The sequence below is a fragment of the Oncorhynchus keta genome, unplaced genomic scaffold (assembly GCF_023373465.1).
Source record: "Oncorhynchus keta strain PuntledgeMale-10-30-2019 unplaced genomic scaffold, Oket_V2 Un_contig_16216_pilon_pilon, whole genome shotgun sequence".
Classification (NCBI taxonomy): domain Eukaryota; kingdom Metazoa; phylum Chordata; class Actinopteri; order Salmoniformes; family Salmonidae; genus Oncorhynchus; species Oncorhynchus keta.
In genome coordinates, this window is record NW_026279772.1 from 15150 (window position 1) to 40376 (window position 25227).

At 42.1% G+C, this 25227-nt stretch overlaps 2 protein-coding genes across 51 annotated transcripts; one reads left to right on the plus strand and one right to left on the minus strand.

The window, feature by feature from the left end:
- The first annotated feature begins 4599 nt into the window (after positions 1-4599).
- On the plus strand, positions 4600-5633 carry LOC127919274 (nascent polypeptide-associated complex subunit alpha, muscle-specific form-like). Its single transcript, XM_052502795.1, has 2 exons — positions 4600-5328; positions 5501-5633. The coding sequence occupies exons 1-2, from the start codon at positions 4600-4602 to the stop codon at positions 5531-5533; spliced, it is 762 nt and encodes a 253-aa protein (XP_052358755.1). The 3' UTR covers positions 5534-5633.
- Positions 5634-6149: 516 nt separating this feature from the next.
- On the minus strand, positions 6150-19978 carry LOC127919273 (uncharacterized). 50 transcript variants are annotated; one of them, XM_052502793.1, is made up of 8 exons: positions 19920-19978; positions 18071-18231; positions 12863-13031; positions 10397-10891; positions 9749-10342; positions 9479-9532; positions 8885-8938; positions 8472-8776 (listed from the first exon to the last, which is right to left on the minus strand). In XM_052502793.1, exons 4-8 carry the CDS (start codon positions 10434-10436, stop codon positions 8538-8540), a joined length of 981 nt encoding a protein of 326 aa, XP_052358753.1. In that variant the 5' UTR covers positions 10437-10891; positions 12863-13031; positions 18071-18231; positions 19920-19978; the 3' UTR covers positions 8472-8537. The 50 variants fall into 50 exon arrangements, with proteins under 50 accessions (XP_052358750.1, XP_052358733.1, XP_052358745.1 ...); XM_052502794.1 differs by lacking the exon at positions 8885-8938 and adding an exon at positions 8993-9046; XM_052502791.1 differs by lacking the exon at positions 9479-9532 and adding an exon at positions 9641-9694.
- Positions 19979-25227: the final 5249 nt, after the last annotated feature.

Consider the following 25227-nt stretch of genomic DNA (forward strand, 5'->3'; position numbering starts at 1 on the left):
TATCCTTCATTTATTTGTCGTCGGCTACGGCCAAACAGTAGCCTGTGGGGAGTTGGGTTAATAAACCGTACATTCGTAAACTCAACTCGCTGTCTGGACAATTGTTCCTTTATGATCTAGTCAGGTCATTACAATATTAGAGAATTAGACCTCTCACTAAAGGCATCAGTCATACAAAAGTTATACTTAAATCCAGACTGGTTCTCTAGTAAATTGGTAGGAATGTCTCATCCTATGTTCAAGAAGGGCATTTTCCCTTTATTCAGATTACACCTGCTCACTTTCGGTTGTTTGAAAAGGAAATAATCTCCAAAAGATCGTTCTTTTTAAACAAGCCTTAGAAAATTGGTTGTAATTTCAGTTTAATCCACCTGAAAAGACAGAACAAATAATACAATACTAATTGATTAAACAAACTTTTTCGAATAAATATTTAAAAAAGGTATAATTTTAGTGAATGATATCATAAATAGGACTGGTGGAGTTGTCACACATGCAGCGAACACAGACATATGGACATTTCTGCTCTTCCCAAAATTACAACCAACTAATTGCAGCATTACCACAAAAATGGAAGAGGCAAGTAGAAGGGGAAAAGTAAGGAACTTGTATGTCGGCCCTGTATTAAAGAACATAAATGGTTAAAGAAAAGTGTCATAAATAAAAACATTCACCAATTTAATTGAAGGACCAAAAAACGGACAGCTGTGCCATATAAATTGCAAAATAGATGGGAAGAGATTTTCGATGTACCGATTCCATGGCACAAGGTTTATGAATTGATACGCAAAACAACGGCGGATTCAAAACTTCGAATTTGTCCATTTAAATTACTATACAAAATTCTTGCAACCGATCAAATGTTATATAAATGGGGGATACAGTCTTCCCAGCTCTGCAGATTTTGCTGTGAGGAGGCAGAGTCATTAGGTCATTTATTTTGATGCAGGTCCAGGAAGGCTGAAGAATTGTAACATTTGCCTTGTCCTAACGCTGCAGAGAGCAATACTGGGTGATTTGAAAAGCCATAATCAATCAATAATATCATTCATTTAGCAAAAATGTTTATTTATTTTATTTATAATCTGTAGAAGCTATGAGAATACAAAGCTTCAGTAATTTTGTGAAGCATCACAGCACAGTTGAAAAATATATGGAAAATAGAAATTCAAAATGGATGGACATCAGAAATAGAGGAAGGACTAAAAACAAACAAAATATAACTATTGTAAAATAGATTGTGTCTGTAAAATACGTATAAGATGTATAAACTGAAGGTAGTAGCCTAAGTGTTATTGTTTATTAGTTTACTCCAATTGGGGGAAGGGTGGTGGGGTTTGGGAGGAATAATAAAGGTATGTAATAAAAAAGTATATGGGGGATTGGAAATGATGCAGACAATTACATTGATGAAAGCAACAATCTTTCCACAATAATATATTATTATATTATTATATTATAATAAGCTGATCGTCCCCTTTAAAAAAAAATGTGTTTTTTTAAGTGTGCAAAGCTGTCATCAAGGCAAAGGACACTCAAGGACATTCAGAGACAAGGCCCGATGCCCCTCCTGCGTTGTCTTGGCTGTGTGATGAGGTTCATTGTCCTGTTGGAAGGTGTTCCTTCGCCCCAGTCTGAGCGATCTGGAGCAGGTTCTCATCAAGGATCTCTCTGTACTTTGCTCTGTTCCTCTTTCCCTCGATTCTAACTAGTCTCACAGGCCCTGCCACTGAAAAACATCCCAACAGCATGATGTTGCCACCATCATGTTCAATCTTGGTTTCATCAGACCAGAGAATCTTGTTTCTCATGGTCTGAGAGTCTTCAGGTGCCTTTTGGCAAACTCCAAGCGGTATGTCATGTGTCTTTAATTGAGGAGTGGCTTCCTACCATAAAACCCTTTATTAGTCGTAGTGCTGCAGATATGGTTCTCTTTCTGGAAGGTTCTACCATCTCCACAAATGAACTCAGGAGCGATGGAAACAGGATGCACCCGAGATCAATTTCGAGTACTTGAATACTTATGTAAATACTTTACAAATATATATATATATATATAATACATTAGCTAAAACATTTTTCATCCATTTTCGAAAAAGGCTGTATGTAATGTAACAAAATGTTGAAAAAGTCAAGGAGTCTGAATACGTTCCCGAATGCACCGTAACTGCCTTAATGTTGCGGGACCCCAGGAAGAGTTGCTGCTGCCTTGGCAGAAATTAACGGGGATCCCAAATAGAAAAACAAGTACCAGTCATTTGCCAGGGTTAGAGCTTCCATGTCTGTTCTATTCATTCTTATTTCTATGGTCAGGCCAAAGGCTACTTCATGTAAACAAGATAAACTAAATAAACCAAATAATTATTGAATAAGTAATTGTTTAATAAACGAGACAAGGAATTCCGAAATATTGTAAAATAATAACATGCAAAAAGAATAGAGGCCAAAGCACACCAGCAGTTGTATTTACCCCAACAACACTGCAGAAGGCCGATCCACTATTAGACTATATTTCTCTATATCAACATGTGTAAAACCAACACTTGAACACTTAGCCCAACCTCCAGTAAATTACGATTATATTTATGTTCATTTTAAAGTAGACCAATCCGAAAGTGCGCGTAAAAGTGGCGTCAGGTCTCCATGTCGGATTCCCCCAGTCCGCGCCTTCGTGTCAGCTGAACTGCGCTCCTGTCTTCACCCCACTGTCAGCTACAAGACAAACATGACATATAAAACGTGTGGTGGCCACAGAATAGATACATTTAGTCGAGGGAGATGAACACAGGAAAGAGTAAGATGCTACTGTAGAAGAAGATGGCCTGTTGGATTATTTTATATAAAACGGCAGAACAGTCTTTCTGGTCGCAGGTTCCTCATATAGAAGTAACCTGTCATGCAGTATTGGGATAAATGTACCTCGTCAAAGTCTTGGCTAGTTTATTAACTCACTAAAGTGGTTTCGTTGTCAAACTTTACTATGTGTGAGCGAATCTACTTTTACGCATCATTGATTTGATGCGTTTTCGTGATGGTTAGTCTCGTCCATTAATTATGTCAGTACACTTAAGCTGATTTATTAGAAATTGCTTCATTAATTCAGTCATTCATTGATGGTTTGATTGTCTGATTGATTAATACACTTCGTTGACATATTAAACTACAGGGGCAGCCATGACAGGAAGGTTGATGCTTGGTATTGTTGCGTCACAATACAAAATGCCTCTGATGACGTAATGATCAAACACCAAGCTGCCGCTGGTGAAATGACGGATCATTAGCTGATTGAACTACAAGGTGAACGGTAAGTACACCTGTCTGCCTGTTTATCAGATAAATGAGGGGATAGACAGTTTTATTGAGCACCAGTTATATCTAAGCTATTAGAAATGAATTGAACAAAGTTGTTAAATTTTAATGAATATATCTTGTTCCAAATAATTATTTAAACTCAGAAGTGAATGTGATGAATTTTTTTTTTTTTCCCCAAATACTAAACACATATGTTCCCGTGGCTCTCTTTTTATAGAGTTTAATGGTGCTGAAAGCCACTTCCTATTCCAAGTATTCAAGACTAGAAGGAACATTCTGATTAGAATCCTGCAGACCAGTGAATGATGAATAGGAGGCTCAACCTGAATGGGTCTGGAGGACCAAGGTCCATCGGTGTTCCGCTGCTCTGTCCTTCTAACAGAGTGCTGCTGGAGAGAGAAGAGGTCAGCCAGGCCCCAGTGATGGCCTCCTCTTTCAGGCCCTCAGCGTTCCCCTCCCTGCATGTTGTACCTCGTGCTCCCCTCCTGATGAAATCAGGCCCAAGAGGCCCACAGCTGCCCAGAGAAAGAGGAGAGACCTCCAGTCCCTGGTTCCTGTCCAGGCTGGATGTCGTGAGTCTCCCGGTTGGTTTAACAGCAGCAGCTCCCAGCTACCTGCCAAAACCAACAGACGCAGGCGCAACAAGGACCTTTCCTTCACTGAGGTTCTGAAGAAATACAAGCTTCTGCCTGATTCCCGGCCCAACAGCCCAGAGAGCCTGTACCAGCCTGAGACAATGATACCTAGAATCCCTGTCAGCATCACCAGACCTGAAGTGAGGCCTAGCAACCCTCGGCAACCGACTAGAAGGCTTGTTAGACCAGTCAGCTTGGTCCAACCTGATGTGCAGCCTTCCAGACCCGAGGGGAGGCCTAACAACCCTCGGCAACCCACTAGACGGCCTGTTAGCCCCGTAGGCCTGGTCCAACCTGATGTGCAGCCTTCCAGACCCGAAGGGAGGCCTAGCAACCCTCGGCGCCCAGCTAGACGGCCTGTTAGCCCCAGTTGAGCTGGTCCAGCATGAGATACAGCCTTCCAAACCTGATGTGAGGCCTAGCAACCCTCAGCAACCCACTAGACAGCCTGTTAGACCAGGCCTGGTCCAGCCTGATAAACAGCCTTCCAGACCTGAGGGAGGCCTAGCAACCCTCAGCAACCCACTAGACAGCCTGTTAGACCAGTCGGCCTGGTCCAGCCTGATAAACAGCCTTCCAGACCCGAGGGGAGGCCTAGCAACCCTCGGCAACCCACTAGACGAGCCTGTTAGACCAGTTGAGCTGGTCCAGCATGATGATACAGCCTTCCAAACCTGATGTGAGGCCTAGCAACCCTCAGCAACCAACTAGACAGCCTGTTAGACCAGTCGGCCTGGTCCAGCCTGATGAACAGCCTTCCAGACCTGAGAGGAGGTGTAGTAACCCTGTGGGCCCCACTAGACGGCCTGTTAGCCCCGTTGGCCTGGTCCAGCCTGATAAACAGCCTTGCAGACCTGAGGGGAGGCCTAGAAACCCTCGGAACACCACTAGGAGAAAAGTGAGGCCCAGTAATCGTGTTTGTCCCGTTATCCTTGAGTCCCAACCTTCCAGTCCTGACAGCACCACTACCAGCACTGTGGACCTAGTCCAGCTTGAGTCCCGTCCAACCTGTCCTGCAGTGAGTCTGGTCCAGCCTGAGTCCCGTCCTACCTGCCCTCTGACCCTGGAGGAGCCGGCCCTTTCAGAGTCATGCAGCTTCAGAAACAATGTGTTTGTTCTCTCCATGCCGAAAGCTGCCCAGCCAGAGGAGGCTGCCAGAGGGAGCAGCAGCCCACCCAGGGACATCATCAGGCCTGAGGCCTTCGTCCAGACAGGACCCCTGCTGGCCAGGAGAGCCCAGAGGGATGCTCCTTCTCCAAAGAAGGTCCCCAAACCCCCAGTGGCCCCCGGCCCAAACTGCTGCCCTCCCTGGGCCAGGGCAACGTGTCCCTTGTCAGTGCCAACGCCTGGGATGAAAGGACCAAGAAGAAGAGAAAGAAAGGTCAGCACTTCTCTTTGTGCAATGACACATTTTGTCTGTTGAATATATTGTCAATATTGTATAATGTATGTTGATGGCTGATGTACGACCAGGAAGGTGATTTTAATGTTTTTAAACATTCATAAATGAATTACTAATAAATGAATTTAACATAATGTAATGTAATTTAAAGGAGTCAGAGTCCAGAGGTCTAGCCTGGGTCTGAGGCATATCCCCCGTGACGTAGAGCTGGCCATGATGAGACCCCGTCTGGTCAAGTCAGCTGTTCCCTCCCAGGAACCCTACCAGCCGTGGGACGACGAGGACGAGGTGGACATCTACGCCCTGAGACGAACAGCCTACATGTGTCCCATGTACGACCAGGAGGAGAGCAGCGTCAGGGGCAACAAGAGGGTGGCAGTGGAGGCCCTGGACAACATTCCTTTCAGAAGGAAGATCACCTTGTGTTATTTCATGGGGGGTCGCAGGGTCATGCTGCCAAAAGACTACTAACCCAACCCCCCTCAATATCCACAACAACCCCCCTTTGTCCCAGACAGCGAAGAACAGGACACACACAGAGAGACAGAGTGGACACCAACAGGGCCATCAGAGGGACTGAGACCCTCTCAGTTGAGGTTAGGAATGTCAGCTACTAAAAGGCTTCTATAGACCATCTCTGTAGCAAGAGAACCTCCAGTGATCAGACTGGGATGTCCTCTGTCTCCCTCCCCTCACCACTACTCCCCCAAGAGGACCCCTTCACCCTGCCTCCCATCCCCACTACTCCCCCAAGAGGAACGCTGCTCCCTGCCTCCCTCTTAACCTCTTCTCCCCTCGAGGATTACAGTCTCTTATCTCTAGATCAGTGTTGGGGTCAGTTCAATGTCAATACAGTCAATTCAGGAAGTAAACTGACATTTTCTCATAGTGGCATTGAGGAAAATTGGAATTGGACTTTCAGTTTACTTCCTGAAATGTAAAGGAATTGACCCCAACCCTAATCTAAATAAACTACTAGATCTCTATGATGACAGAGTCTCAGACAGAAAGACAATAATCCTGTTACTGTCCAGGACCTTGTCTTTACATTTCCCTGAAGCATTACAGAAATAAAAACAAAGTGTTGAAGAAAATACAATCTTTGGAGTTTTGAGAGGCTGTTTCACCTAGTAGTCCATCACATTGTAACGTTGTTCCTTCTAACGTTGTTCCCAGCCAACAGCGAGTTGCAGTAATCCAGACGGGAGATGACAAGTGCCTGGATTAGGACCTGCGCCGCTTCCTGTGTGAGGCAGGGTCGTACTCTGCGGATGTTGTAGAGCATGAACCTACAGGAACGGGCTACCGCCTTGATGTTAGTTGAGAACGACAGGGTGTTGTCCAGGATCACGCCAAGGTTCTTAGCGCTCTGGGAGGAGGACACAATGGAGTTGTCACCGTGATGGCGAGATCATGGAACGGGCAGTCCTTCCCGGGAGGAAGAGCAGCTCCGTCTTGCCGAGGTTCAGCTTGAGGTGGTGATCCGTCATCCACACTGATATGTCTGCCAGACATGCAGAGATGCGATTCGCCACCTGGTCATCAGAAGGAGGAAAGGAGAAGATTAATTGTGTGTCGTCTGCATAGCAATGATAGGAGAGACCATGTGAGGTTATGACAGAGCCAAGTGACTTGGTGTATAGCGAGAATAGGAGAGGGCCTAGAACAGAGCCCTGGGGGACACCAGTGGTGAGAGCGCGTGGTGAGGAGACAGATTCTCGCCACGCCACCTGGTAGGAGCGACCTGTCAGGTAGGACGCAATCCAAGCGTGGGCCCGCCGGAGATGCCCAACTCGGAGAGGGTGGAGAGGAGGATCTGATGGTTCACAGTATCGAAGGCAGCCGATAGGTCTAGAAGGATGAGAGCAGAGGAGAGAGAGTTAGCTTTAGCGGTGCGGAGCGCCTCCGTGATACAGAGAAGAGCAGTCTCAGTTGAATGACTAGTCTTGAAACCTGACTGATTTGGATCAAGAAGGTCATTCTGAGAGAGATAGCGGGAGAGCTGGCCAAGGACGGCACGTTCAAGAGTTTTGGAGAGAAAAGAAAGAAGGGATACTGGTCTGTAGTTGTTGACATCGGAGGGATCGAGTGTAGGTTTTTTCAGAAGGGGTGCAACTCTCGCTCTCTTGAAGACGGAAGGGACCTAGCCAGCGGTCAGGGATGAGTTGATGAGCGAGGTGAGGTAAGGGAGAAGGTCTCCGGAAATGGTCTGGAGAAGAGAGGAGGGGATAGGGTCGAGCGGGCAGGTTGTTGGGCGGCCGGCCGTCACAAGACGCGAGATTTCATCTGGAGAGAGAGGGGAGAAAGAGGTCAGAGCACCGGGTAGGGCAGTGTGAGCAGAACCAGCGGTGTCGTTTGACTTAGCAAACGAGGATCGGATGTCGTCGACCTTCTTTTCAAAATGGTTGACGAAGTCATCTGCAGAGAGGGAGGAGGGGGGAGGGGGAGGAGGATTCAGGAGGGAGGAGAAGGTGGCAAAGAGCTTCCTAGGGTTAGAGGCAGATGCTTGGAATTTAGAGTGGTAGAAAGTGGCTTTAGCAGCAGAGACAGAGGAGGAAAATGTAGAGAGGAGGGAGCGAAAGGATGCCAGGTCCACAGGGAGGCGAGCCTTTTCCTCCATTTCCGCTCGGCTGCCCGGAGCCCTGTTCTGTGAGCTCGCAATGAGTCGTCGAGCCACGGAGCGGGAGGGGAGGACCGAGCCGGCCTGGAAGATAGGGGACATAGAGAGTCAAAGGATGCAGAAAGGGAGGAGAGGAGGGTTGAGGAGGCAGAATCAGGAGATAGGTTGGAGAAGGTTTGAGCAGAGGGAAGAGATGATAGGATGGAAGAGGAGAGAGTAGCGGGGGAGAGAGAGCGAAGGTTGGGACGGCGCGATACCATCCGAGTAGGGGCAGTGTGGGAAGTGTTGGATGAGAGCGAGAGGGAAAAGGATACAAGGTAGTGGTCGGAGACTTGGAGGGGAGTTGCAATGAGGTTAGTGGAAGAACAGCATCTAGTAAAGATGAGGTCGAGCGTATTGCCTGCCTTGTGAGTAGGGGGGAAGGTGAGAGGGTGAGGTCAAAGAGGAAAGGAGTGGAAAGAAGGAGGCAGAGAGGAATGAGTCAAAGGTAGACGTGGGGAGGTTAAAGTCGCCCAGAACTGTGAGAGGTGAGCCGTCCTCAGGAAAGGAGCTTATCAAGACATCAAGCTCATTGATGAACTCTCGAGGGGACCTGGAGGGCGATAAATGATAAGGATGTTAAGCTTGAAAGGGCTGGTAACTGTGACAGCATGAAATTCAAAGGAGGCGATAGACAGATGGGTAAGGGGAGAAAGAGAGAATGACCACTTGGGAGAGATGAGGATCCCGGTGCCACCACCCCGCTGACCAGAAGCTCTCGGGGTGTACATTGTAACGTTGTTCCTTCTAACAGAATGGTTGTTTCACCTAGTAGTCCATCACATTGTAACGTTGTTCCTTCTAACAGAATGGCTGTTCCACCTAGTAGTCCATCACATTGTAACGTTGTTCCTTCTAACAGAATGGTTGTTCCACCTAGTAGTCCATCACATTGTAACGTTGTTCCTTCTAACAGAATGGTTGTTTCACCTAGTAGTCCATCACATTGTAACGTTGTTCCTTCTAACAGAATGGTTGTTCCACCTAGTAGTCCATCACATTGTAACGTTGTTCCTTCTAACAGAATGGTTGTTTCACCTAGTAGTCCATCACATTGTAACGTTGTTCCTTCTAACAGAATGGTTGTTTCACCTAGTAGTCCATCACATTGTAACGTTGTTCCTTCTAACAGAATGGTTGTTCCACCTAGTAGTCCATCACATTGTAACGTTGTTCCTTCTAACAGAATGGCTGTTCCACCTAGTAGTCCATCACATTGTAACGTTGTTCCTTCTAACAGAATGGCTGTTCCACCTAGTAGTCCATCACATTGTAACGTTGTTCCTTCTAACAGAATGGCTGTTCCACCTAGTAGTCCATCACATTGTAACGTTGTTCCTTCTAACAGAATGGCTGTTCCACCTAGTAGTCCATCACATTGTAACGTTGTTCCTTCTAACAGAATGGCTGTTCCACCTAGTAGTCCATCACATTGTAATGTTGTTCCTTCTAACAGAATGGTTGTTCCACCTAGTAGTCCATCACATTGTAACGTTGTTCCTTCTAACAGAATGGCTGTTCCACCTAGTAGTCCATCACATTGTAACGTTGTTCCTTCTAACAGAATGGTTGTTCCACCTAGTAGTCCATCACATTGTAACGTTGTTCCTTCTAACAGAATGGTTGTTCCACCTAGTAGTCCATCACATTGTAACGTTGTTCCTTCTAACAGAATGGCTGTTCCACCTAGTAGTCCATCACATTGTAACGTTGTTCCTTCTAACAGAATGGTTGTTCCACCTAGTAGTCCATCACATTGTAACGTTGTTCCTTCTAACAGAATGGCTGTTCCACCTAGTAGTCCATCACATTGTAACGTTGTTCCTTCTAACAGAATGGTTGTTCCACCTAGTAGTCCATCACATTGTAACGTTGTTCCTTCTAACAGAATGGCTGTTCCACCTAGTAGTCCATCACATTGTAACGTTGTTCCTTCTAACAGAATGGTTGTTCCACCTAGTAGTCCATCACATTGTAACGTTGTTCCTTCTAACAGAATGGTTGTTCCACCTAGTAGTCCATCACATTGTAACGTTGTTCCTTCTAACAGAATGGTTGTTCCACCTAGTAGTCCATCACATTGTAACGTTGTTCCTTCTAACAGAATGGTTGTTCCACCTAGTAGTCCATCACATTGTAACGTTGTTCCTTCTAACAGAATGGTTGTTCCACCTAGTAGTCCATCACATTGTAACGTTGTTCCTTCTAACAGAATGGTTGTTCCACCTAGTAGTCCATCACATTGTAACGTTGTTCCTTCTAACAGAATGGTTGTTCCACCTAGTAGTCCATCACATTGTAACGTTGTTCCTTCTAACAGAATGGCTGTTCCACCTAGTAGTCCATCACATTATAACGTTGTTCCTTCTAACAGAATGGTTGTTCCACCTAGTAGTCCATCACATTGTAACGTTGTTCCTTCAACCATTGTTCTCTTATAAGACACTAAATGATGAAGAAACCAAAAAGCCCTTTCATGGTTTTAGAACGGTTGTCCAAAGAAGCACAACTTTGGTGGTTGAAAGTCATCAAACATCTGAAGTCAACATCTCTCTGTGATTGTAAAGTCATCAATCATGGAGTCAGTCAACAGCTTATTCCTCTCAGTCCAACAGCCAAAATGATCAATATCATTACTTAAATCATATAGTCATATTGATTGATAAAGATGACAAACAGCAGCAGGCGCTAAGTTCAGGCATTCTGGAACATTCCAGGGAGATACCGATTCAGAAGGGGGCGGGGTTTAGGCTAGGTAGCTGTCTGTCATCGGAAAACCAGCGTGGAGGCCTTGAGACAGGTGAAGGAGGCAGTGAGACAGGTGAGGAAGAGAGAGACAGACAGGTAGATCTGAGATACATCTCCACACTCCTTGGCGTTTTTCTGAAATCAATAGTTAACACACAGTTACAGCCAGTGGTATAATGAAAACGTGTTATTACACAAGGAGAAGTGCTAACCTTTCTTCTTCTTGGTCCTCCCATCACATGAAATGACTATGAAAACTATGAAATAACACAGATGGAATCATGTAGTAACCAAAAAGTGGTAAACAAATCAAAGTATATTTTATACTATTGATTCTTCAAAGTAGCCACCCTTAGCCTTGATGACAGCTTTGCACATTCTTGGCATTCTCTCAACCAGCATCAAGAGGTAGTCACCTGGAGTGCTTTTCCAACAGTCTAGAAGGAGTTCCCAAATATGCCGAGCACTTCCTGGCTGCTGTTCCTTCACTCTGCGGTCCAGCTCATCCCAAACCATCTCAATTAAGTTGAGGTTGGGTGATTGTGGAGGTCAGGTCATCTGATGCAGCACTCCATTACTCTCCTTCTTGTTCAAATAGCCCTTTCACAGCCTGGAGGTATGTTGGGTTATTGTTCTGTTGAGAGTCCCACTAAGCGCAAACCAGATGGGATGGCGTAACGCTGCTGGTTAAGTGCGCCTTGAATTCTAAATAAATCACTGACAGTGTCACCAGCAAAGCTCCCCACACCATCACACTTCCTCCTCCATGCTTCACGGTGGGAACCACACATGAAGAGATCATCAGTTCACCTACTCTGCGTCTCACAAAGACACAGCAGTTGGAACCAAAAATCTCAAATCTGGACAGATTTCCACCGGTTCTAATGTCCATTGCTCGTGTTTCTTGGGCCAAGAAAGTCTCTTCTTATTGGTGTCTTTTAGTAGTGATTTCTTTGCAGCAATTCGACCACGAAGGCCTGATTCATGTAGTCTCCTCTGAAGAGTTGATGATGAGATGTGTCTGTTACTTGAACTCTGCAAAGCATTTATTTGTGCTGCAATCTGAGGTGCAGTTGATTGCAGATTTCTGAGGCTGGTAACTCTAATGAAATGAACCTCTGCAGCAGAGGGAACTCTGGGTCTTCCTTTCCTGTGGCGGTCCTCATGAGAGCCAGTTTCATCATCGCGCTTGATGGTTTTTGCCACTGCACTTGAAGAAACTTTCAAAGTTCTTGAAATGTTCTGTATTGACTGACCTTCATGTCCTAAAGTAATGATTGACTGTCGTTTCTCTGCTTATTTGAGCTGTTCTTGACATAATATGGACTTGGTATTTTACCAAATAGGGCTATCTTCTGTATACCAATCCTACCTTGTCACAACACAACTGATTAGCTCAAACACATTAAGGAAAGAAATTCCATAAAATGTACTTTTAAAAAGGCACACCTCTTAATTAAAATGCATTCCAGGTGACTACCTCATGAAGCTGGTTGAGAGAATGCCAAGAGTGTGCAGAGCTTTATACAGTGGTAGGAGACAGGTAAGGGTGGGACTGAGACAGGTAATGATGGACTGAACATAGTTATATAGAGCACCTCAAGATATAAACGTAATATTCAATATCGGCAAGTTAGACTAAAATATTAGCACTACACATGATAACCTTCGATCTGGATAATAACACAAAACAAATGTTAAGACTAGAGAAATGTATCGACAAATATTACAAAAACAAGCAACACCCAAACATGACAGAGAGTAAGACAGGGGAACAGATTTTAAAAAACGAAAACGTGACTCTTCTAGACACAGACAATTTAATATTTTCACCACCGGGATGGTAAAGGTCGAAACCGATCTGTTAAAATCAATTAATGACAAACTGGGTATACTTGAATTAGTCAGTAAGGATATAAAGAGTTGAAGGCCTCGAGATGAGTGATGAAAAAGGCTGCTACATTGGAGAAGCTAACAAACAAGCTAAAAAGGGACAGTCAATAAGATTAAAACAGAAGTGAATGAACTTAAAAAGGAGAACATCGTTCTGAGAGAAGCCTTCCTGGACATACAGACTAGATCCATGAGAGAGAATCTGGTACTTACAGGTATCCAAGAGAAAGAAGGAGAAGTTTCTGAATCTGTAGTTACAGAGTTCCTCCTTACAGCGCTTCAGATGACACGCCAAGCTATCGTCAAAATCCAACTGGAACGAGTACACTGCTTCAGACAGAGGGCAGAGGTATGAACACCCAATCTTTGCCAAATTTGCTTCCTATAAAGATAAAATAATGGTTAAAAGCCTGGGTAAAAGACTTGCTGGGACCAAAATTGTCATGAATGACCAGTTTCCGAAGGAAATTGCAGAACGGCGTAAAGTTCTGTATCCAATATAAGAAAAATAGATTAAAAGGGAAACGAGTAGCTCTCGTCGTTGATAAACTATATATTGATAACCAGTTGTTCAGAGACACAGACTACCCCATGGTTATTTTAAAAATGATAAAGGTTCTTATAGACCAGGAAAATGATGAAACACAATTCTAGTCCGGTTATGGATTGTAATAATACAATAACAAATATGGCTTTTCTATACATCTTCAAATAGAACTAATTGGAACACAAAAGCACTAATTGAACATGGTGAAGATAAAAACTCAGTAAACAGAAGACACAGTATGTGTGGACGGTGTGGTGTGTTTTCTTTTATGTTTGGGAAAGTTGGGCGTTGAGTGAGAACAGAAATGGTTGCATATCCCAGAACCAATGTATTGCTGTGAGTGGGGGAGTGAGAGAGCTTTCAATGTTGTTCAGATGATGGATATACTTTTTATTTATTTATTGTCCTATCATGATGGAACAGTGTTACATTTTTGAAATAAATGATATATCTAATTGATTTAGAGACCTATAAGAGTCCACAACCCACAACCCACAACCCAGCACTGAATGACCCAGACTAAGGAGAAGTCCCTAACTGTTTTAGCCTCCAGATTCTGAGCCTCCAGATTCTGAGCCTCCAGATTCTGAGCCTCCAGATTCTGAGCCTCCAGATTCTGAGCCTCCAGATTCTGAGCCTCCAGATTCTGAGCCTCCAGATGAGCCTCTGAGCCTCCAGATTCTGAGCCTCCAGGTTCTGAGCCTCCAGGTTCTGAGCCTCCAGGCTCTGAGCCTCCAGGCTCTGAGCCTCCAGATTCTGAGCCTGCTTGGCAGGGTTGGTCCTGCAAAGCCAAAGCCCCTAAAGGGAGAGCATAATATACAAGGACATTCTCAAAGCTGCTAATGAGAACCTTGAAGACCTTGTACCTAGCTGGTGGGGATTCCGGTGTGGTGCCCCAACCCAGGCAGTGACAGTGCTGGCAACACTAGCTGCAGTAACCCATGGGGAGGGGGTCACACTCAGACATTCAGAGAGGGGGTATATTATTGTGGCCCTGGTGGCACAAAATCAAAAGTCTGACTGCATGGAGATGCTTGGGAATATAATCAATACGAGGGACCGTGTTGTGGGTGTTTCAGTGGAAAAGGTGTACATTTGATCTCCATCATCTAGGACGTAACAATGGTTAATAAAGTTTCCAAAACTGTTAAAATAACGTCTGTGAGTATAACAGACCTGATATGGCAGGCGAAAACCTGAGGAAAATCCAGGAAGTGTTTCTTTTCATGTGAGTATTTTCAATTGAATGCCAAAAGAGTATCTAATGGGCTAGGACCCAGATTGCAGTTCCTATGGCTTCCACTAGATGTCAACAGTCTTTAGACAGTGTTTCAGGCTTGTTTTCTGAAAAATGAAGAAGAATGAGACCTTTCTGTCAGTGGACTGTAGAATCATGCAGTGCTGGTTTGCGCGTGTGACCAATTGGGTGCCCTTCGTAGTTTTCTTATCTATTGAATACGCCATTGTCCGGTTTAAACATTATCGATTATTTAGACAATTGACAACCTGAGGATGAATTATAAACATCGTTTGACATGTTTAGAAGAACTTTACTGGTACTATCAGGATGTATTCGTCTGCATGTTTTGACCGCCTTTGAGCCAGCGGATTACTGAACAAAACACGCCAACAAAACTGAGTTTTGGGATGTAAAGAGGACTTTATCGAACAAAACAAACATGTATTGTGTAGATGGGACTCTTGTGACTGCAACCATATGAAGATCTTCAAAGGTACGTTATTAATTTTATTGCTATTTCTGACCTTTGTAATTCCTTTACTTGGTTGTAAAATGTTTGTACACTTTTGTAAGTGGGGTGCTGTCCTCAGATAATCACATGGTATGTTTTCACCGTAAAGCCTTTTTAAATCTGACAAAGCGGATGGATTAACAAGACGTTCATCTTTAAGCCGATGTATAACACTTGTATTTTTTATGAATGTTAATTATGACTATTTCTGTATTTTGAATTTGGCGTTCTGCAATTTCACCGGATGTTGTCGAGGCGGGCCGCTTGCGGAACACCTGCGCCTGAAAGGTTCATTAAATAACGTGGACCCTTTTCTACGTTGCAGAACTTACTCTGAAACATGCTTGCTATGTTGCTGTTGTCAACTTCTGTCTGCAATTGCATTTATAAATGAATGTTTGATTTACTTAGAGATATTGTCGGAATGCTAATTTCACCATTGAGCCAATGATTGACAAGGAACAAGGAACGAACCCCAACGTATCCCACAACTGTTGTGAAGGAGTAAAAGATGTCAGGGACAATATAGGATGATTCACAATAATTGCTTGCTAATATAATAATGTAATTTTGGTAATGGCGAGACTGGTGAGATGTAAAATCCTCTGCATAAAGGTGAAAATAAGAAACAGGATTTTTTTAAATATATGTTTTGATGGCTATATATAATAGAAATCGAGGTGAGGGCGATGGAAATGCATTTGACGGTTGATCTACTTCTGTTCTGTAAATGGCACTGTGTGCTCTTTCGAAGGATGGATCCCAGTCTGTTCAGGGCTGGGGGGGTCTGCCGGGCATTGGGATATGAGGAGGGCTTTTAGCGGGTGGAATAGTGGGGACCAATTGGAGGTTTACTTAGTAGCAATGCAAATATCATGGTACTGCTATATAGACATTCATCATGTTACATTTACAAACATATATTTTGAGAAATAGAATTGAAAGTTGTGTCTCATTATGGTAAGTGGTGAAATAAGTATAGCCAGTTGCAATTGTAATGGCTTAGCAGATAATACGAAAAGACGATCAGTATTTACCTGGCTAAATGAGAAGGAATATAATATCTATTGTTTAAAGGAAACTCATTCAACAATTTTCCATGAAGTTTTGTGGAAAAAGGACTGGGGGGCGAAATATATTTCTCCCATGGGCAAAGAAATTCAAAAGGGGTGATGGTTTTAATTAAAAGTAATTTTGATCCAAATGTGCAAATTGTCCAAACAGATCATCAAGGTAGATGGATGATTTTAAATATGTTATTGGACAATAAAACATACAAACCTATATGGTCTGAATAACGGTGATCCAAGCTTCTTTGAAATATATATAAGAATGTATCAATTCTACAAGCAACTATAATTATGTTGGGAGATTTTATTACGGTCTTAAGTACCTCTATGGACCAGAAAGGAAATCACACTACAAACTATCACCCTCCATGAATGTCATGGATATATTGGAATTAGTAGGTAAATGGAGAATGAAATACCCTGACCCAGTGAGATATACAGTTGAAGTCAGAAGTTTACATACACCTTAACCAAATACATTTAAACTCAGTTTTACAATTCCTGACATTTAATCATAGTAAAAATTCCCTCTTAGGTCAGTTAGAATCACCACTTTATTTTAAGAATGTAAAATGTCAGAATAATAGTAGAGAGAATTATTTATTTCAGCTTTTATTTCTTTCATCACATTTTTAGTGGATCAGAAGTTTACATAAACTCAATTAGTATTTGGTAGCATTGCCTTTAAATGGATTAACTTGGATCAAACAATCCAGGTAGCCTTCCACAAGCTTCCACAATAAGTATGGTGAATTTTGGCCCATTTCTCCTGACAGAGCTGGTGTAACTAAGTCAGGTTTGTAGGCCTCCTTGCTCGCACATGCATTTTCAGTTCTGCCCATAAATTGTCTATAGGATTGAGGTCAGGGCTTCGTGATGGCCACTCCAATACCTTGACTTTGCTGTCCTTAAGCCATTTTGCCACAACTTTGGAAGTATGCTTGGGCTCATTGTCCATTTGGACCCATTTGCGACCAAGCTTTAACTTCCTGACTGATGTCTTGAGATGTTGTTTCAATATATCCACATCATTTTGCTACCTATTGATGCCATCTATTTTGTAAAGTGCACCAGTCCCTCCTGCAGCAAAGCACCCCCACAACATGATGCTGCCACCCCCGTGCTTCACGGTTGGGATGGTGTTCTTCGGCTTGCAAGCATCACCCTTTTTCCTCCAAACATAACAATGGTCATTATGGACAAACAGTTCTATTTTTGTTTCATCAGACCAGAGGACATTTCTCCAAAAACGACGATCTTTGTCCCCATGTGCAGTTTCAAACTGTAGTCAGACTTTTTTACTGCGGTTTTAGCAGTGGCTTCTTCCTTGCTAACCTTTCAGGTTATGTCAATATAGGACCGTTTTACTGTGGATATAGATACTTTTGTACCTGTTTCCTCCAGCATCTTCATGTCCTTTGCTGATGTTCTGGGATCAATTTTCGCACCAAAGTATGTTCATTTAGGAGACAGAACGCATCTCCTTTCTGTGCGGTATGACGGCTGTGTGGTCCCATGGTGTTTATACCTGTATACTATTGTTTGCACAAGGATGAACCAGACTTGTGGAGGTCTAAATTGTTTTTCTGAGGTCTTGGCTGATTTCTTTTGATGTTCCCATGATGTCAAGCAGAGACACTGAGTTTGAAGGTAGACTTTGAAATACATCCACAGTTACCTCCAATTGACTCAAATTATATCAATTAGCCTATCAGAAGCTTCTAAAGTGACATCTGCAATTTTCCATGCTGTTTAAAACACAACTTAGTGTATGTAAAAACCCACTGGAATTGTGTACAGTGAATTATAAGTGAAGTAATCTGTCTGTAAACAAATGTTGGAACTTGACAAAAATATAGTTTGTTAACAAGAAATTTGGGGAGTGATTGAAAACCAGTTTTAATGACTCCAACCTAAATGCATGTAAACTTCCGACTTCAACTGTATAATTGTAGATTAGAATATTAGGTCAAGACAACACAAAATATTTAAATTAATACAATTATTAATATAATCATTTGACCTACTATTTTCATTCAGCTGTATTTTGTACCTGAGTGGGCTCAAACAGGGCTGGCCATTCATTCTTTGAAGTCCTTCACAGGAAGGGCCTGAACGACATCTTGTCTTCGATATGAGAAGGTCTTTGCCATTTTGGCACTCACAATGTTGTGGTTGTCACATATTTGTACTTGAATGCAGCCTGATTGATCCCTAAGGAATGAAGATGAAATCAATTCATTGTTTGTGTAACATAAGCTGTAACATATTATTACCTTTATTTAAGTAGGCAAGTCAGTTAAGACACATTCTTATTTACAATGACAGCCAATGAGGGAAGAGTTGGTGAACTGCCTTGTTGCTTGTTGCAGAACAACGGATTTTTACCTCGTCAGCTCTGGGATTTGATCCAGCAACCTTTTGGTTACTGGCCCAACGCTCTAACCACTAGGCTACCTGCTGCCCCCATATGCTCTCTCATTCTAAAATAAGGAAGACATTGTCAATACCTGCCTGGGACAATGCATCGAGTAAAACACTATAGATAGAGCCCTATGAAATTATTGTCCGATTTCCCCAAATGATGTTTTCCTTCCCAAAATACCGTGTTAAATTTTTGTTGCTTTAACGTTCAATCCATTTGGTTGATTTAAAAATACAGTACATAAAATACCCATCCAGCATCACTACTCTGGACGGCTCTGACTTAGAATATGTGGATAACTACAAATACCTAGGTGTCTGGTTAGACTGTAAACTCTCCCTCCAGACTCACATTAAGCATCTCCAATCCAAAATTAAATCTAGAATCGGCTTCCTATTTCCCAACAAAGCATCCTTCACTCATGCTGTCAAACATACCCTCGTAAAACTGACCAACCGATCCTTGATTTTCGGCGATGTCATTTATAAAATAGCCTCCAACCCTCTACTCAACAAATTGGATGCGGTCTATCACAGTGCATTCCGTTTTGTCACCAAAGCCCCATATACTACCCACCACCTCGACCTGTATGCTCTCGTTGGCTGGCCCTCGCTTCACTCTCGTTGCCAAACCCACTGGCTCCAGGTCATCTACAAGTCTCTGCTAGGTCAAGCCCCACCTTATCTCAGCTCACTGGTCACCATAGCAGCACCCACCCGCAGCACCTGCTCCAGCAGGTATCTCTCACTGGTCACCCCCAAAGCCTTTGGCCGCCTTTCATTCCAGTTCTCTGCTGCCAATGACTGGAACGAACTGCAAACATCACTGAAGCTGGAGACTCATATCTCCCTCACTAGCTTTACGCACCAGCTGTCAGAGCAGCTCACAGATCACTGCACCTGTACATAGCCCATCTGTAAACAGCCCATCCATCTACCTCATCCCCATACTGTATTTATCTGGCTCCTTTGCACCCCAGTATCTCTACTTGCACATTCATCTTCTGCACATCTACCAGTCCAGTGTTTAATTTCTATATTGTATTTACTTCGCCACCATGGCCTATTTACTGCCTTATCTCTCTTATCTTACCTCATTTGCACTCACTGTATATAGACTTTGTTTTCCTTTTCTACTGCATGTTTGTTTATTCCATGTGTAACTCTGTGTTGTTGTATGTGTCGAACTGCTTTGCTTTATCTTGGCCAGGTCGCAGTTGAAAAATGAGAACTTGTTCTCAACTAGCCTACCTGGTTAAATAAAGGCGAAATAAAAATATATATATATCTAATACCTATTATTCACAATAATGTTGTAAAAAAATATATATATATCCTGTGTATCCTGTCCGAGGGGAACCTGTATTCAATTTCTGGATTCCCTCTTGAGTTTTCAACATTGCGGAAATAATGGGTCCCTACAAGCCCTTATGTGAGTTACAATGAAAACACACAGACATTTGAATATATTGACATACCTTGTCAATGTATTCTGGAAAATATGGTCTGTCCAGTACTCAGGAACGTCTGAACACCTATACCTAAAGAAGAGAAGTTGTATTAAAATCTATGACAATGTCAGGAAAATAACACTCAAAGGACTTCAGCTTTAGATAGCTAACGTAAACTCACGTAAACTCGTACATCGCCTTGGTCCGTACAATTGCCCTTATTTTAGCGCCCCAAAAACGTAATACTTCCAGATCGACTGTAATGTCAATACCATTGTAAAGCACAATTTCTCCCCTTTCTAACAGAATCAATTACATGACCTAAACGCTGCCCGTTTCTGCATAATTCAAGCAGGAAATGAGCCCCGTCGGGTCTTTTTCAAAATGGCAGGTGGGGAAGAGAAACGTGATAGTGAGAAGGAGAGATGTTGTGTGGGAAAATTGCTTTTTTCCACTCGATCTGTCCAACTTATCACCTTATCGCCTCTAAAATGTAAATAAAACACTATTAAAAGAGTTTATATAATGTGTCATTACATACCTATTTGAAGGTTTGTGTCGAATTTTAATTGGATTTTTAGGGCGGTGCTAAAGTGATCTTAGAAGTAAACAGTGGCTTTGAGAATGATGATTGCATGCAATGATGACGAAAAACATGACTAGGTATCCCCCAGTCACTGTCCATTTCTTGTTTTTAAAGGATGATAGAAGTGATACACCTGGTGGAGAGAGATTGTAAGACAGAAATCGTTGATTTATGCGTTATGACATGACAGATCAAGATGCAACTTTTCTCCAATACTATAGAGCCATTACCATGTTGATCAACGCGTGAATAGAAACCTAGTTCACACCCCGGATTTTGACTTAGTTTTCTTTCGAGCCTCGTTTGAATGTCGCTGTTGCAACAAGTTTGTACGGAATGGGGTGAGTTTCCGTTAGCTTGCCTAGCAGGCAAACATTACCTTGCAGGGGCACATGTGTTCAGCTCTACTGTAATGTTGCTGACGATGCATTTTTTGGTGACATAGGTAGCTAATATGTTACATAGCTATTTCAGTTCATATACAACCTACACAAAAATGACAAAAGTTATAAACAGCACTGAGGCAAGAAAATGCACTGCTAACTTACTAGCTAGTAGCATGCCCACCACTAGTTAACTATAGAGACATCATGGAAGTCAACTAGCTAGTAGCATGCCCACCACTAGTTAACTATACAGACATCATGGAAGTTAACTAGCTAGTAGCATGCCCACCACTAGTTAACTATACAGACATCATAGAAGTCAACTAGCTAGTAGCATGCCCACCACTAGTTAACTATACAGACATCATGGAGTAGCATGCCAACCACTAGTTAACTATACAGACATCTAAGCTAGTAGCATGCCCACCACTAGTTAACTATACAGACATCATAGGCATGCCCACCACTAGTTAACTATAGAGACATCATGGAAGTTAACTAGCTAGTAGCATGCCCACCACTAGTTAACTATACAGACATCATGGAAGTCAACTAGCTAGTAGCATGCCCACCACTAGTTAACTATACAGACATCATGGAAGTCAACTAGCTAGTAGCATGCCCATCACTAGTTAACTATACAGACATCATGGAAGTCAACTAGCTAGTAGCATGCCCACCACTAGTTAACTATACAGACATCATGGAAGTCAACTAGCTAGTAGCATGCCCACCACTAGTTAACTATACAGACATCATGGAAGTTAACTAGCTAGTAGCATGCCCACCACTAGTTAACTATACAGACATCATAGAAGTCAACTAGCTAGTAGCATGCCCACCACTAGTTAACTCAACTAGCTAGACATGCCACCATAGTTAACTATACAGACATCATAGAAGTCAACTAGCTAGTAGCATGCCCACCACTAGTTAACTATAGACATCAGAGTCAACTCATAGCATGCCCACCACTAGTTAACTATACAGACATCATAGAAGTTAACTAGCTCGTTTATCAACGTGCTAATATAGAACTTACTCTGGCAATATAACTAGCTAAAGGCTTTTCGTACTTGAAGAATATTATTTAACGAATATTTTTTGACATTTCGTTGAAAACATGTGTGTAGATCCAAACTACATTCCAAGTGATAGTTTGGTCGTTACCTGCCACATGGCCTTTCCAGAGGAGAAAGATCAAGACGACGTCTGTTGAAATGTTCCAAGCACAACTGACGTTCATAACTAGATCTGGCATGTCAGTCCAACACAATAATGATCATTTCAACATCATATTTTTAAGTTGTTGGTTGTTACTTTGAAATATTCGTTTAAAATTTAGCAGCATATTACCTTGGATTCGGTAGAAAATGTGTTCAAAAGCAGAAACCTATTATTTTTAGTAAAAATCATTGATTTTCTTTTGCAATATTTACTATGTCGGTGGTTCATTTTTTTACAGTTTATAACGAATATGAATTCGGAGGACAGAAATGATTGAATATTGTAGCGACCCACACAGTGTGTTATGTATCAGGCTATTAGTTGGTTGTGTTGTACTTACCAGTACCCAGTGTTCGCGGGGTCCGACATGCCAATCAACCTGCTATCTGCCAATCACGGGAATGCCTGGAACGTTCTGATGCCGGGCTTCCTGGTGATTGGTGGAGAGGCGTGGAGGGGGGTTGGGCTGGGAGCATTGGAAGTTAAGACCAGGTTTAGACGTTGTTCTCTCTCTTATGTCTGGCTTTCACATGAGAAGGTCACGGTTGGTTTATAAGGTATCCTTCATTTATTTGTCGTCGGCTACGGCCAAACAGTAGCCTGTGGGGAGTTGGGTTAATAAACCGTACATTCGTAAACTCAACTCTCTGTCTGGACAATTGTTCCTTTATGATCTAGTCAGGTCATTACAATATTAAAGCATTAGACCTCTCACTAAAGGCATCAGTCATACAAAAGTTATACTTAAATCCAGACTGGTTCTCTAGTAAATTGGTAGGAATGTCTCATCCTATGTTCAAGAATGGCCTTTTCCCTTTATTCAGATTACACCTGCTCACTTTCGGTTGTTTGAAAAGGAAAATTATCTCCATAAATTCGTTATTTTTAAACAAGCCTTAGAAAGTTGATTGCAATTTCAGTTTAATCCACCTGAAAAGACAGAACAAATAATACAACAAATAGTGGTTAAACGTAAATACTAATTGTTTAAAATGTTTAAAAACTCGAAAAAACGTTTAAAAAAGGTATAATTTTAGTGAATGATATCATAAATAGGACTAGTGGAGTTGTCACACATGCAGCTAACACAGACATTTGGAAATGTTTGCTCTTCCCAAAATTACAACCAACTAATTGCAGCATTACCACAAAAATGGAAGAGGCAAGTAGAATGGGAATAAGTAAGGAACTTGTATGTCGGCCCTGTATTAAAGAACATAAATGGTTAAAGAAAAGTGTCATGAATAAAAACATTCACCAATTTAATTGAAGGACCAAAAAACGGACAGCTGTGCCATATAAATTGCAAAATAGTTGGGAAGACATTTTCGATGCACCGATTCCGTGGCACATGGTTTATGAATTGATACGCAAAACGGAGGATTCATAACTTCGAATTTTTCAATTTAAATTACTATACAACATTCTTGCAACCGATCAAATGTTATATAAATGGGGGATACAGTCTTCCCAGCTCTGCAGATTTTGCTGTGAGGAGGCAGAGTCATTAGATCATTATTTTGATGCAGGTCCATGAAGGCTGAAGAACTGCAACATTTGCCTTGACCTAACGCTGCAGAGAGCAATACTGGGTGATTTGAAAAGCCATAATCAATGAATGATATAATTCATTTAGCAAAAATGTTTATTTATTTTATTTATAATCTGTAGAAGCTATGAGAATAGAAAGCTTCAGTAATTTTGTGAAGCATCACAGCACAGTTGAAAAATATATGGAAAATAGAAATCAAACTGGATGGACATCAGAAATAGAGGAAGGACTAAAAACAAACTAAATATAACTATTGTAAAATAGATTGTGTCTGTAAAATATGTATAAGATGTATAAACTGAAGGTAGTAGCCTAAGTGTTATTGTTTATTAGTTTACTCCAATTGGGGGAAGGGTGGTGGGGTTTGGGGGGAATAATAAAGGTATGTAATAAAAAAGTATGTATATCTATATAGGTATGAATATATATTTAGCCCCAAAAATATATGGGGGATTGGAAATGATGCAGACAATTACATTGATGGAAGCAACAATCTTTCCACAATAATAAGCTGATCGTCTCCTTTAAAAAAAATGTGTTTTTTAAGTGTGCAAAGCTGTCATCAAGGCAAAGGACACTCAAGGACATTCAGAGACAAGGCCCGATGCCACTCCTGCGTTGTCTTGGCTGTGTGATTAGGTTCATTGTCCTGTAGGAAGGTGTTCCTTCGTCCCAGTCTGAGCGATCTGGAGCAGGTTCTCATCAAGGATCTCTCTGTACTTTGCTCTGTTCATCTTTCCCTCGATTCTAACTAGTCTCACAGGCCCTGCCACTGAAAAACATCCCAACAGCATGATGTTGCCACCATCATGTTCACTCTTGGTTTCATCAGACCAGAGAATCTTGTTTCTCATGGTCTGAGGGTCTTTAGGTGCCTTTTGGCAAACTCCAAGCGGTATGTCATGTGTCTTTAATTGAGGAGTGGCTTCCTACCATAAAACCCTTTATTAGTCGGAGTGCTGCAGATATGGTTCTCTTTCTGGAAGGTTCTACCATCTCCACAGATGAACTCAGGAGCGATGGAAACAGGATGCACCCGACTTCAATTTCAAGTCTCATAGCAAAGTCTAGCAGAGTCTGAATACTTTTGTAAATAAAATGTAAATAAATATATATATATATAATAAATGACTTATTCAACAATTCGTGTATTTATTTAGCTTATCTTGTTTTGCTAAAACATTTTTCATCCATTTTGGAATAAGGCTGTAAAGTAACAAAATGTGGAAAAAGTCAAGGAGTCTGAATACGTTCCCGAATGCACCGTAACTGCCTTAATGTTGCTGGACCCCAGGAAGAGTTGCTGCTGCCTCGGCAGAAATGAACGGGGATCCTAAATAAATATAAATATCAGTCATTTGCCAGGGTTAGCTTCCATGTCTGTTCTATTCATTCTTATTTCTATGTTCAGGCCATAGGGTATTACATGTACACAAGATAAGCTAAATAAATACACGAATTATTGAATTTGTAATTGGTTAATAAATGAGAAGGAATTCCCGAAATATTTAAAAAATAATAACATGCAAAAAGAATAGAGGCCAAAGCACATCAGCAGTTTTATTTACCCCACCAACACTGCAG

Coding starts and splice junctions, on each gene's coding strand:
- LOC127919274 (XM_052502795.1), top strand. CDS start 4,600: ATGATGATACAGCCTTCCAAACCTGATGTGAGGCCTAGCAACCCTCAG. Junction 5,329..5,500: donor CAAGAAGAAGAGAAAGAAAG/GTCAGCACTTCT, acceptor TGTAATTTAAAG/GAGTCAGAGTCCAGAGGTCT.
- LOC127919273 (XM_052502741.1), bottom strand. CDS start 10,436: ATGGTTGAAGGAACAACGTTACAATGTGATGGACTACTAG. Junction 10,343..10,396: donor ACAATGTGATGGACTACTAG/GTGGAACAACCA, acceptor ATGGACTACTAG/GTGGAACAGCCATTCTGTTA.